This window comes from Sorex fumeus, unplaced genomic scaffold, assembly GCF_029834395.1.
Source record: "Sorex fumeus unplaced genomic scaffold, SorFum_2.1 ptg000354l, whole genome shotgun sequence".
Taxonomy (NCBI): Eukaryota; Metazoa; Chordata; class Mammalia; order Eulipotyphla; family Soricidae; genus Sorex; species Sorex fumeus.
The window spans coordinates 87,501-101,946 of NW_026606410.1; the positions used below are offsets into that span (position 1 = coordinate 87,501).

The following is a 14,446-nucleotide window of genomic DNA, read 5'->3' on the forward strand; positions in this document are numbered from 1 at the left end:
CGTGTGCAGTGACCGCTGACCAGCTGACTGGCCGAAACGCCCTGTGATGGGCCAGGTGGGGACTCTCATGTCTCGTGTCATGGGACCACCGGGCTCACGCCGTCCCCTTCTCCCCACAGGCCTCTACCCCAGCCTGCCCAAGCCGCAGCCCGGCCGGCCGGACACCAGCGGGAGTGAGTGTCCCTCCCCTGCCCCCTGGTCCCCGCTGACCCTCTCCCTCGGGGTCAGCTCCCGGCGGGCGTGGAGCTCCCTGGCCCTCCCTGACCACAGGCTGACGGACACCTCAGGCTTCACACGCCAGGGCCAGGAAGGGGCCGTTGGACCCCCTCGGGGGGCTGAGAATGGGGGTCCGGCACCCCAGGGCAGCACCCGGGCGAAACGGGGCCCTGGTGACCCCAACAGCACGTGGGAGACCCAACCACCAAGGCAGAGGGGGGTTAGGTGGGGGTCACGCCCATGGGTGCTCTCTGCATTCAGGGTGGGTTAGGGGGGCAGGGTTGGCAGCTGTGGGGAGGAGGGAAGGAACGGGAGAGGAAGGAAGGAAGGAAGGAAGGAAGGAAGGAAGGAAGGAAGGAAGGAAGGAAGGAAGGAAAGAAGGGAGGGAAGGAGGGAAGGGAAGGGAAAGGAAGGGAAGGAAAAGAAGGAAGGAAGGAAGGGAGGGAGGGAGGGAGGGAGGGGGAGGGAGGGAGGGGAAGGAAGGAAGGGTGGGAGGGAGGGAGGGAGAGAGAAAGAAAGAGAGGGGAAGGAAGGAAGAAAGAGAGAAGAAAGAGAGAAAGGTAAAAGGAAAGAAGGAAGGAAGGAAGGAAGAAAGGAAGGGAGGGAGGGAGGGAGGAAGGAAGGAAGGAAGGAAGGAAGGAAGGAAGGAAGGAAGGAAGGAGGGAAGAAAGGGAAGAAGAAAGGAAGGAAGGAGAAAAGGAAGGAGGAGAGAAGGGAAGGAAGGAAGGATGGAAAGAGGAAAGAAGTGAAGGAGAAAGGAAGGAAGGAGGGAGGGAGGAAGAGGGAGGGAAGGAAGGAAGGAAGGAAGGAAGGAAGGAAGGAAGGAAGGAAGGAAGGAAGGAAAAAGGGAAGGAAGGGGGGATGGTGGTGGGAGGGAGGAAAGGAGTGAATGAGGGAGGAAGGAGGGAAGGACGGAAAGGAGGGAAGAAGGAAGATAGGGAAGGAAGGAGAGAGGAAGGAAGGAAGGACAGAAGAGAGGAAGGAAGAAAGGAAGGAAGGAAGGAGTGGAAGGGAAGGAAGGAGGGAAGGACGGGAGAGAGAGGGAGAAAGTGAGGTATGAAGGGAAAGGAGACATGGAGGAAATAAGAAATAAAGAGAGAAGGAAGAGAGGCAAGAACGGTGAATAGCGGAAGGGAAGGAAGGAAGAATGAAGGGTGGGAAGAAAGAAGGGATCAAGGGGGAGGGTGGAGGGAAGGAAGGATGGGAGGGAGGGAGGGAGGGAGGGAGGGAGGGAGGAAAGAGAAAACAAAGATAAGGAAGGAAGGGAAGAAAATACAAAGAATGAAAGAAGGAAGGAAGGGAAAGAAGGAAGGAAGAAAAAGGAAGGAGGAAGGAAGAAAGAAGGGAAGGAAAAGGAAGGAGGAAGGAAGGAAGGAAGGAAAGAAGAAAGGAAGGAAGGAAGGAAAGAAGAAAGGAAGGAAGGAAGAAAAGGAAGAAGGAAGGAAACAGGAAGGAAGGAGGAAAGAAAGGAAAAGGAAGGAGGAAGGAAGGAAGGAAGGAAGGAAGGAAGGAAGGAAGGAAGGAAGGAAGAGAAGAAAGGAAGAGGAAGGAAGGATGAAAGGAAGAAAGGAAGGAAGGAGGGAAGGAGGGAGGGAGGGAGGGAGGGAGGGAGGAAGGAAGGAAGGAAGGAAGGAAGGAAGGAAGGAAGGAAGGAAGGAAGGAAGGAAGGGGGAAGGAGGGACGGAGGGAGGGAGGGAGGAAGAAAGGAAGGAAGGAAGGAAGGAAGGAAGGAAGGAAGGAAGGAAGAAAGGAAAGAAGAAAGGAAGGAAGGAAGGAAGGAAGGAAGGAAGGAAAGAAGAAAGGAAGGAAGGAAGGAAGGAAGGAAGGAAAGGAAGAAGGAAGGAAACAGGAAGGAAGGAGGAAAGAAAGGAAAAGGAAGGAGGAAGGAAGGAAGGAAGGAAGAGAAGAAAGGAAGAGGAAGGAAGGATGAAAGGAAGAAAGGAAGGAAGGAGGGAAGGAGGGAGGGAGGGAGGGAGGAAGGAAGGAAGGAAGGAAGGAAGGAAGGAAGGAAGGGGGAAGGAGGGACGGAGGGAGGGAGGGAGGAAGAAAGGAAGGAAGGAAGGAAGGAAGGAAGGAAGGAAGGAAGGAAAGAAGGAAAGAAGAAAGGAAGGAAGGAAGGAAGGAAGGAAACAGGAAGGAAGGAGGAAAGAAAGGAAAAGGAAGGAGGAAGGAAGGAAGGAAGGAAGAGAAGAAAGGAAGAGGAAGGAAGGATGAAAGGAAGAAAGGAAGGAAGGAGGGAAGGAGGGAGGGAGGGAGGGAGGAAGGAAGGAAGGAAGGAAGGAAGGAAGGAAGGAAGGAAGGAAGGAAGGGGGAAGGAGGGACGGAGGGAGGGAGGGAGGAAGAAAGGAAGGAAGGAAGGAAGGAAGGAAGGAAAGAAGGAAAGAAGAAAGGAAGGAAGGAAGGAAGGAAGGAAGGAAGGAAAGGAAGAAGGAAGGAAACAGGAAGGAAGGAGGAAAGAAAGGAAAAGGAAGGAGGAAGGAAGGAAGGAAGGAAGAGAAGAAAGGAAGAGGAAGGAAGGATGAAAGGAAGAAAGGAAGGAAGGAGGGAGGGAGGGAGGGAAGGAGGAAGGAAGGAAGGAAGGAAAGGAAGAGGAAGGAAGGATGGAGGGAAAAATGGAAGGAAGGAGGGAAGGAGGGAGGGAGGGAGGGAGGGTGTTGGCCCGAGTGTGCGGGTGCTGGGAGCAGAGTGCTTCCCTCGGATGGAGGCTTCACCCCTCCGCGTCCCGGGTGGGTTCGGGCCGTGTCCTCCTCCTCGTCGTCGTCCCTCCGTGACCCGCGTCCTCCCCCGCAGACATCTACCCCCCGCCCAGGCCGGCCCCCGCCCGCCCGCAGCCCGGAGGAGGCTCCGCCGGAGGAGGAGGAGGTGAGTGAGACCCTCGGGACTCGCGGAGGGATGCGGTGCTGCCGGGGGCCGAGCTCGGTGCCCTGGACACTCACGGGCTCCACCCTCGGCGTCCCGAGGGGCGTCCAGTCACTTCACTGCCCTTGGTCTCGGCGTGTGCAGTGCTCGTGGGTGTTGGGGTCCCCCAGGGTGGAGCCTCTTGGCCGGGGACTTGGAGTGGGAAGGGGAGGAAACGTGTAAAGACCTTGGTGGACAGACATTATTATTATTGTTGTTGTTGTTGTATTGAATCCCTGTGAGACACGGTTCCAAGGTTGTTCCTGATGGGGTCTCAGTCCCACAGTGTTCCAACTCCCGTCCCTTCAGCAGTGGATGTTTCCCATCACCGGTGTCCCCAGGTTCCCTCCCACCTCTGCCTGTCTCTGTGGCAGACACTCTCTGTGTCTCTGTGTCTCTCTGTATCTCTGTGTCTCTCTGTGTCTCTGTCTCTCTGTGTCTCTCTGTCTCTCCTTGTCTCTATCTCTCTCTGTGTCTCTCTGTGTCTCTGTCTCTCTGTGTCTCTGTGTCTCTCTCTCTGTCTCTGTCCACCTCTCGGTGTCCATCACTCCCTCTTTCTCTCTTCTTCTCTGTCCGTCTTCCTCTGTCTCTGTCTGTCCATCTCTCAGTCTCTGTCTGTCTCTCCCTCCCTCTCTCTGTCTCTGTTCCTCTTTCTCTGTCTCTTTCTGTCTCTGTCTCTCTGTCTCTCTCCATCTCTGTCTCTCTATCTCTGTCTCTGTCTGTCCATCTCTCCGTCTCTGTCCCTTCCTCTCTTCGTCTGTCCCTCTTCCTCTTTCTCTGTCTCTTTTTCCGTTTCTCCGTCTCTCTCTGTGTCTGTCTCCGTCTCTCTGTCTCTGTCTCTGCCTCTGCACACACACAAGGCATCCCTGGGACCTCACTCACTCCTGCCTCAGTGCTCGGTGATCACTCCTGACAAGGCTGGGGGTGACGGCCCGTGATGCCGGAAGTAGAACCCGGGTCCGCCCCGTGCCAAGCGTGCTCCCTAACCACTGTGCTATCTCTGGGGTCTCCCCACCACACACAGGTTATTACAATGACGCCCACGACGAGGGCCGCTACCCGCCCAGACCCCGGCCCCCGGCAGGTAGGTGCCATGGAGGGTTTCGCACCCGTTGGCGGTTCCCTGCTGGTGCTCAGGGGACCAGGCGCGAACCCGGATGGGCTCCATCTCTCTGTCTCTCTCTCTGTCTGTCTCTGTCTCTCTCTCTGTCTCTCTCTGTCTCTGTCTCTCCATCTCTGTCTCTCTCTGTCTCTGTCTCTCCATCTCTGTCTCTGTCTGTCCATCTCTCGGTCTCTGTCTGTCTCTCCCTCTCTCTTTTCGTCTCTGTCCCTCTTTCTCTTTCTCTGTCTCTGTCTGTCTCCATCTCTCTGTCTCTCTCTGTCTCTCTGTCTCTGTGTGTCTCCATCTCTGTCTCTCTCCGTCTCTGTCTCTCCATCTCTGTCTCTCTCTGTTCATCTCTCGGTCTCTGTCTGTCTCTCCCTCTCTCTCTTCATCTCTGTCCCTCTTTCTCTTTCTCTGTCTCTGTCTCTGTCTGTCTCCATCTCTCTGTCTCTCTCTGTCTTTGTCTCTCTCCATCTGTGTCTCTCTGTCTCTGTCTCTCCCTCTCTCTCTTTTTTACTCTGTCCATCTCTCGGTCTCTGTCTCTCTCTTTCTCTCTCTTTGTCTCTCCATTTCACTAACCACTGGGCCGCCTCTCCGGGACCCCGACAGAATCTTCTTTATGTATTTATGATTTTTTATTTTCCTCCAGGAACCGCACGTGGCCATGCTCAGGGCTTCCTCCTGGCTCTGTGCTGGGGGGGGGAGGGGTGGGTCCCTCCTGGTGGGGTTCGAGAGGCCCCGAGCGGGTTTGGGCTGAAACCCACCTTTGTTGGGGGAGAATTCTGTGTTCTTGCGTGTGGAGTGAATTCTGTGTTCTTGCGTGGGGGAGAATTCTGTGTTTTTGCATGTGTGAAGAATACTATGTTCTTGCGTGTGGGGAAATTCTGTGTTCTTGTGTATAGGGACAATTCTGTGTTTTGGCACATGGGGAAATTCTGTGTTTTGGCATGGGGGAGAATTCTGTGTTTTGGCATGGGGGGGCAGAAATCTGTGTTCTTGCATGTGGGGAGAATTCTGTGTTCTTGCATGTGGGGAGAATTCTGTGTTCTTGTGTGGAGGGAGAATTCTGTGTTCTTGCCTGTGCAGTGAATTCTGTGTTTTGGCGTGTGGGGAGAATTCTGTGTTCTTGCATGGGGGAGAATTCTGTATTCTTGTGTGGAGGGAGAATTCTGTGTTCTTGCCTGTGCAGTGAATTCTGTGTTTTGGCGTGTGCGGAGAATTCTGTGTTCTTGCATGGGGGAGAATTCTGTGTTCTTGCGTGTGGGGAGAATTCTGTATTTTTGTGTGGGGGGAGAAGTCTGTGTTTTGGCGTGTGGGGAGAATTCTGTGTTCTTGCATGGGGCGAGAAATTTGTGTTTTGGCGTGTGGGGAGAATTCTGTGTTTTTGTGTGGTGGGAGAATGCTATGTTTTTGCCTCTGCAGTGAATTCTGTGCTTTGGTGTGTGGGGAGAATCCTGTGTTCTTGCATGGGGAAGAATTCTGTTTTTGCGTGTGCAAAGAATATTCTGTTCTTGCGTGTGGGGAAATTCTGTGTCCTTGCGTGGGGGGAGAATTCTGTGTGCTTGCTTGTGGGGAGAATTCTCTGTGCTTGCTTGTGGAGAGAATTCTGTGTTTTTGTGGGGGGGGGGGAAGAATTCTGTGTTTTTTTGCGTGTGGGGAGAAATCTGTGTTCTTGCATGTGGGAAGAATTCTGTGTTCTTGCATGGGGGAGAATTCTGTGTTTTTGTGTGTGGCGTGGAAATTCTGTGTTCTTGCATGTGGGGAGAATGCAGGACAGACTTCTCTCATGGGGACAGGGACAGGAGAAGGATAACCACGTGAGCTTCTGAGCAGGTGTGTGTGTCTGTGTGTGTCCGAGTGTGTGTCTGTGTGACTGTGTCTGTGTGCCTATGTGTCTATGTCTGTCTGTGTATGGCTGTGTGTATCTGTGTCTGTGTGTCTGTGTGTGTCTGTGTATGTCTATGTCTCCTGTGTGTGTCTGTGTGTGTCTGTGTTGTGTATACATGTGTGTCCGTGTGTTGTGTGTGCTTGTGTGTGTCTGTGTATTGGTCTGTGTGTCTGTGTGTCTCTCGTCTCTGTCCCTGTGACTGCGCCTTGGGTCTGTCTGTGTCTCTGGCCGCCCCCGAGTGTCCCCAACCGCACACACGCTTGTCTCCACAGCGGGCGGCTTTGGCGGTGGCGGTGGCGGGAGCCACAACCCGGGATACGACGGATACGGCAACACGCACGGTAAGGTCACACTCGGGCCGGGCGCGGGGACGGGGACGCGGGCGGGGGTTCTTCTTTGTGTTTGTTCCCGTCACACACCCTGACCCCTGTGGGCTGTCAGCACCTAATCACACACACTCATACACAGCCACACACTGGCACACGCCAGCACATGAACATACTTGCACACACTCACACTCACATGCACAGTCGCAGACTCTAAAACCAAACACACGGACACACTCAGGCCCTCACACGCACACTGACACACTCGAACCCTCACCCACACTCACGCCCGCGACATACACACACACAGACACACACTTGCACAATCACACCCTCAGACTCACACTCACTCACACTGACACCCACAGACATACACTCACTCACACTCACGCACACTCACACCCACAGACATATCCTCACACACTCGCACAATCACACCCTCAGACTCAGACACTCACACACACACTTACAGACACTCACTCACACACACTCACGCACACCTGCAGACGTACACTCACATACATACACGCCCTCACACAATCACACCCTCAGACTCAGACACTCACGCACACACTCACAGACACACACTCACACACACTCACGCACACCTGCAGACGTACACTCACATACATACATGCCCTCACACAATCACACCCTTAGACTCAGACACTCACATGCACACACTCACAGACATACACTCACACACACTCACGCACACCTGCAGACGTACACTCACATACATACATGCCCTCACACAATCACACCCTTAGACTCAGACACTCACACGCACACACTCACAGACATACACTCACTCACACACACTCACGCACACCCGCAGACATACCCTCACACACATACACGCATTCTCACAATCACACCCTCAGACTCACACAGTCACACACACTGACACTCACAGACAGAGACTCACTCACAGACACGCACTTGCACAATCACATCCTCAGACTCACAGGCTCACACATGAACTGACGCTCACAGACGGACATTCACACACTCTCACACGCTCACACGCACACCGACACTCACAGACCTGCCCTCATACACAGCCATACTCACATACCCACAAAGACTCACATTCACACGCACACACACTCTCTCTCTCTCTCTCACATACACACCCACACGCCCCTCCACCGCCTTGCAAGGACCAGCAGTTCCCTGTGTCTGTCCTGACATCGCTACCGTCATCCTGGGCATCCACCCTGGCCAGTCTCGGAGACCAGCTGCCCCAAACCCGGCCCCTGTGGCCATCGGACCCCTGAGTCACACAAGCACCTTCCTGGGCTGGGGCCCAGCGGCCAGGGGCCGGGAGAAGGGGGACCCACCCCAGGGTCCTCCCTGACAATCCGTCCCCTCCTGACGCCCCCCACGGCCCACCCTGGGGTCCTGGGGGAGGAGGACCCACCCCAGGGCCCTCCTTGTCCCTCTGTCCCCTTCCGTGAGGGACAACGGGCGAGGCCCCCTCCCAAGCCTTGGGCAAGTCCCCTGTGTCCCTCCCCTGTCCACCCCGGTGACCGCGTGTGTCCTGCAGGAGGTGGGCGCCACAGACCCAATCCACACGGCAGCAGCTACGGTAACCGAGGGCGCCCGCCCTGCGTGTGTGCGGGACCCTCGTCCCCTCTGGCGTCCCTATAACTGCCCGTGTGGGGCCGAGGGGCCGCCCCTGGGGCCCCCCGGCTGGCTCTAACCCCACCGCCGCTGCCGCCCGCCTTGTGTGTCCGCTGCCGTGATGTGAAGAGCCGGTCGTGCGGGTCGCTCTGCGTGTGGGCCCCTGCGTGCGGGCGTGGCCGGGCACGCGTTGGGCTGCTGTCCACGTGTGGAGAGCCTGAGCGTGCGTGTGCGGTGATGTCTGTGAGTGGATTGTGCTCACCTGGGTGCCCGTGGTTCTGACACGCATGAATGACATGCGTCACACCTCTGTGTCTGCACGTGTGTTCACATATGTGTGGGTGGTGGTGGTGTGTTGTGTGCTCGTTGGTGTCTGTGTGTGGACGTATGTTCACGCGGTGGCATGTGTGTTTTCCATGTGTGTGCTTTGCCCGCACCCCCCATGGTTGTTCAAACATGCCTGCTCATGTGTGTTTGTGTGTGTGAAATGTATACAGACCTATTGTGCTCATGTGGTGTGTTCGGGTCCCTAGGGCTGCGTGAGCAACTGGGTGTGTGCATGCTTTGTGCACGTGTGTACTTGATCTGCACCCATGTACCTTCCCGTGATGTTTTTCTTGCCAATGTGCCTACCAGTGCTTCCATACGTGCCATGCATTGTACATGCATGTCTGTCTACATGCATGTTCATACATGTGTTGTGTTGCATGTTCATGTTTGTCCCTGTGTGTACTTGTGTTCACGTGGTGCATCTGGGTCCCTCTCGCTTCACACACAATTAGGTGTGTGTATGCTTTGTGCATGTGTGTTTGTACATGTATGTGTACTCAATCTGCACCCATGTACCTTCCTGTGACGTTTTTCTTGATAATGTGCCTACCAGTGTTTCCATACGTGACATGTCTTGTACATGTGTGTCTGTCTGCATGCATGTTCACATGTGTGTTGCATGTTGCATGTTCATGCATGTCCCTGTGTGTACTTGGGTTCATGTGGTGCATTTGGGTCCCTATAGCTGAGCACGCAAGCAACTGTGTGCATGTTTTGTGCATGTGTGTTTGTCCGTGTGTGTGCTCAATCTGCACCCACGTACCTTCCTGTGACGTTTTTCTTGCCAATGTGCCTATCATTGGCTCTATGCATGACACGCATTGCACATGCATGCCTACATGTCTACTCACATCTGTGTTGCGTGTTGCATGTTCATGCGTGTCCCTGTGTGTACTTGTGTTCACGTGGTACATTTGATTTGAGTCCCTCTAGCTGTGTACAATTGCGTGAGCAATTGAGTGTATGCATGCTTTGTGCACGTGTGTTCATACGTGTGTGTGCTTAATCTTCACCCATCTACCTTCCTGTGACATTTTTCTTGCCAATGTGCCTACCAGTGCTTCCATGCATGACACACATTGCACACGTATGTCTGCATGTGTGTTCACGTGTGTCCTGTATGTTGCATGTTCACGCTTGTCTCTGTGTGTACTTATGTTCGTGTGGTGCATTTGGGTCCCTCTAGCGTAAAATCAAGTGTGCGCACACTTCGTGCATGTGTGTGTTTGTACATGTGTGTACTTAACCTGCACACATGTACATGTGTGTACTTAACCTGCACACATGTACCTTCCTCTGACACTTTTCTTGGAAATGTGCCTTCCAGTGCTTTCATGTATGACATGCATCACACCTGTGTGTCTGCATGTGTGTTCACGTGTGTGTGGTGTGTTGCGTGTTCATGCATGTCTGTGTGTGTACTCATGTTCACGCTGTGCATGTGTGTCCCTCTAGCTGTGTACAACTGGGTGAGCGATCGGGTGTGTGCATGCTTTGTGTGCGTGTGTTCATACGTGTGTGTGTGTGCTTACTCTTCACCCGTGAACCTTCCGGCGACTTTTTCGTGCCTACCAGTGCTTTCATGCACAACACGCATCGCAGCTGTATGTCTTGCATGTGTATCAACATGTGTGTTGTGCATGCTGCATGATCATGTGTGTCCCTGTGTGTACAGGGGTATGTGTAGAGGGGGGAATGCCTGCCTGCATGTGCATCTGTGTCCTTGTGCACACACACACACACGGTCATTCCCTGCACCCATGTGTATGTGTGTGCTGGAGGGGGGACATGCAGGCATGCATGCGTGTATGCTCACTGCCGGGTACTGCAGAGGGTTGGGGATCTGCATGTGCACACGTGTCCGCCCCCGCATCATGGCATCCTGGCTTCTCAGGGCCCTGGGGTGGGGGCAGAGCCTACTTTTGAATCTTTGTCTCTGCTCTTCCCTCGCAGGAAACGGCTATTCCACCTACGGCGACCAGCACGGTAATTCCTGGGGCAGAATGGGAGCTCGGCACGCCCACCGGCGCGGGTGGGGGGTTGGTCTTGCACGTGGTCGACCGGGGTTCGATTCCCAGCATCCCACGGGGTCCCCCGAGCACTGCCAGGAGTCATTCCTGAGTGCAGAGCCAGGAGGAACCCCTGAGGATCGCCGGGTGTGACCCAAAAAACAAATAATAATAATAATAATAATAATAATAATAATGACACAGTGATCAAAAGAAATGACACAGTGATAACTGCAAACCGACAGGAAAGGGGAAATTTTATCACTCATATATGATTCTTGAAAACTCCAGGACTGGAGCAATAGCTCAGCGGGGAGGGCATTGGCCTGGCATGTGGCCGACCCAGGTTCGATTCCCAGCATCCCCTAGGGTCCCCCGAGCACCGCCAGGAGTCATTCCTGAGTGCAGAGCCAGGAGGAACCCCTGAGCATCGCTGGGTGTGACCCAAAAAGCAAAAAAAAAAAAAAGAATGTGTCACTGGGGGATCTCTCGAGGGACTCTCGGTCCAAGGGTTTTGCCCCTGGAGGAGGCACACTCATCGACTTGCACATTCACTCGTTCACTCACAATTCACTCACTCACTCACATTCACTCATTCATTCATTCACTCATTCACACATTCACTCATTCACTCACACATTCACACATTTACTTATTCACCTACTCACACATTCATTCCCTCACTCACACAGTCACTCATTCACTCACTCACACAGTCACTCATTCACTCACTCACACAGTCACTCATTCACTCACTCACACAGTCACTCATTCACTCACTCACACAGTCACTCATTCACTCATTCACATAGTCACTCATTCACTCACTCACACAGTCACTCATTCACTCACTCACACAGTCACTCATTCACTCACAATTCACTCATTCACTCACTCACACATTCACACATTTACTTATTCACTTACTCACACATTCACTCATTCACTCACTCACACATTCACTCATTCACTCACTCACACAGTCACTCATTCACTCATTCACACAGTCACTCATTCACTCACTCACACATTCACACATTTACTCACTCACACAGTCACTCATTCACTCACTCACACAGTCACTCATTCACTCACTCACACATTCACACATTTACTCACTCACACATTTACTCATTCACTCTCTCACACATTCACTCATTCACACATTCACTCATTCACTCACTCACACAGTCACTCATTCACTCATTCACACAGTCACTCATTCACTCACTCACACATTCACACATTTACTCACTCACACAGTCACTCATTCACTCACTCACACATTCACTCATTCACTCACTCACACAGTCACTCATTCACTCACAATTCACTCATTCACTCATTCACACAGTCACTCATTCACTCATTCACACAGTCACTCATTCACTCACTCACACAGTCACTCATTCACTCACTCACACAGTCACTCATTCACTCACTCACACGGTTACTCATTCACTCACTCACACAGTCACTCATTCACTCACAATTCACTCGTTCACTCAAACACACATTCATTCATTCACTCTTTTGCACATTCACTCATTCACTCATTCACCACACACTCTTTCACGAACACTGTCATCCCCTGACACATTGACACCCCCACTCACTGAGGCACACACCCACTCACTCATGCCCCCATTCATTCGTTCATGCCTGCACACACTCACACTTTGTCCTGCACCCATTCGCTCAGGCACACAGCCGTCCCTTCACACGCTCGCTCTTTCCATCTCCTGGCTCCCACAACGCCCAGCCTCAAGGAACTGTGTTGTAGAGAGAGGTCTGACCCCAGACACACCCGCAGAGCAGCAGGGGGCTGTGGATGTATGTCCCCAGCACGTACGGCTCATCGGTGGCTGCTGCTGTGATCCAGCCTCTTATCTCTGTGTCTGTGCGTGTGTGTGCATGTGTGGGTGTGCATGTGTGTGTGTGCCTGCATGTGTGCCTGTGTGTGTACCTGTGTGTCCCTGTGTGTGTGCATGTCTGTGTGTGTGCCTGTGTGTTTGAGTGTGTGTGCCTGTGTGTGCCTGTGTGTGCATGTCTGTGTGTGCCTGCGTGTGCTTGTCTGTGTGTGTGCCTGTGTGTGCCTGTGTGTGCGTGTCTGTGTGTGCTTGCATGTGCGCCTGTGTGTGCATGTCTGTGTGTGCCTGTGTGTGCTGTGTGCCTTTGTGTGCCTGTGTGCGCCTGTGTGTACATGTCTGTGTCCGTGTCTGTGTGTGCCTGTGTGTGCGCCTGTGTGTGTGCGCCTGAGTGTCCCTGCGTTTGCATGTGTGTGCTTATGTGTGTGTGCGTGTGTGCCTGTGTGTGCGTGCCTTTGTGTGACTGTGTGTGTGCCTGTGTGTGCCTGTGTGTGCCTGTGTGTCAGTGTGTGTGTGCATGTGTGTGCCTGTGTGTGCGTGTGTGTGCGTGCCTGTGTGTGTCTGTGTGTGCCTGTATGTGCGTGCCTGTGTGTCAGTGTGTGTGTGCATGTGTGTGCCTGTGTGTCAGTGTGTGTACGTGCCTGTGTCTGTGAGTGCCTGTGTGTGTGCCTGTGTGTGCCTGTATGTGCGTGCCTGTTTGTCAATGTGTGTGTGTGCATGTGTGTGCCTGTGTGTGCCTGTGTGTGTGCCTGTGTGTGCCTGTATGTGTGTGCGCATGTGTGTGCCTGTGTGTCAGTGTGTGTGTGCATGTGTGTGCCTGTGTGTGCGTGTGTGTGCGTGCCTGTGTGTGTCTGTGTGTGCCTGTATGTGCGTGCCTGTGTGTCAGTGTGTGTGTGCATGTGTGTGCCTGTGTGTGCGTGTGTGTACGTGCCTGTGTCTGTGAGTGCCTGTGTGTGTGCCTGTGTGTGCCTGTGTGTGCGTGCCTGTTTGTCAATGTGTGTGTGTGCATGTGTGTGCCTGTGTGTGCCTGCGTGTGTGTGCTTGTATGTGTACCTGTGTGCGTGTGCATGTCTGTGCATATGTGTGCCTGTGTGTGTGCATGTGTGTGTGTGTGTGTGTGTGTACTTCCGTCTTCCTCACTCTGCCTCCAGCTCCCTCTGCTGCCTGCTGGTCCTGACGCCCTGAATCTGCCCCCGTGTCCCCCCGGGAGGTCACTGTGTGCTTTTCCCGCCGTCCCGGGCTGCCCCAGATGCCCCCGGACGCCCCGTGCCCTCCCCACCCCTACACACACACACACACACACACACCACACATACACCCTGTCTTCCTCTCCCCCCCCCCCGCAGGCGGCAACACCGTGGCCAAAGTGGTGTCTCCGATCGTGTCCATGGTGGTGGTGACCCTGGTGGGGGCGGCCGTCGGCTACTACAACCGGAGGGGCAACTGCTGCAGGAGAAACAACGGCAAGTGTCGCCCCCCACAACCCCCCCGGGGGTCCCTTCCCCAGCCCCCAGCGCCCGCGAACACACAAACGCACAGACAAACACACAAACACACAAAGGCCCCTTTCACCCCAGCCCAGGGTGTTTCCCTCCCTCCGACGCACAAGAAAATCTTTTCTTCTCCTGCTGCTGAGTCGGCAGCGGCGGATGCTTTTGTGCGGGGACTCGGGAATGTTGAGTCGCGGGACGCGCGGAGGAGGGGCCACTGGGATCGGTTCGAGGGGGTCTCACTCCCCTCCCGACTCTGTGCTCAGGGATGACTCCTGGCTCGGTGCTCAGGGCTCACTCCTAGCTCTGTGCTCAGGGCTGACTTCCGACTCTGTGCTCAGGGCTGACTCCCACCTCTGTGCTCAGGGCCAACTCCCGGCTCTTTGCTCAGGGCTGGCACCCGGCTCGGTGCTCAGGGCTGACTCCTGGTCCTGTGCTCACAGATGACTCCTGGCTCTGTACTCACAGATGACTCTTGGCTCTGTGCTCAGTGCTGACTCCCAGCTCTGTGCTCAGGGCTGACTCCTGCCTCTGTGATCACAGATGACTCCTGGCTCTGTGCTCGCAGATGACTCCTAGCTCTGTGCTCAGGGCTGATTCCAGGGTCTGAGCTCAGGACTCACTGCTGGCTCTGTGCTCAGGGTTGACTCCTGGCTCGGTGCTCAAGGCTGACTCCCGGCTCCGTGCTCAGGA

The 14,446-nt window shown here is 54.3% G+C and overlaps 1 protein-coding gene across 1 annotated transcript in view; it reads left to right on the forward strand.

Moving 5' to 3' along the window:
• XG (Xg glycoprotein (Xg blood group)) overlaps nt 1-13,726 on the forward strand; it is a gene marked incomplete at its 3' end in the record, with an annotated part of 25,882 nt that extends 12,156 nt beyond the window's left edge. Inside the window, exons 4-10 of the mRNA XM_056109629.1 lie at nt 120-173; nt 3,007-3,078; nt 4,139-4,198; nt 6,377-6,445; nt 7,980-8,021; nt 10,340-10,372; nt 13,610-13,726. Of these exons, the coding sequence (XP_055965604.1) occupies nt 120-173; nt 3,007-3,078; nt 4,139-4,198; nt 6,377-6,445; nt 7,980-8,021; nt 10,340-10,372; nt 13,610-13,726 (447 nt within the window). The remainder of the gene's footprint in view (nt 1-119; nt 174-3,006; nt 3,079-4,138; nt 4,199-6,376; nt 6,446-7,979; nt 8,022-10,339; nt 10,373-13,609) is intronic.
• Between the last annotated feature and the right edge of the window lie 720 nt (nt 13,727-14,446).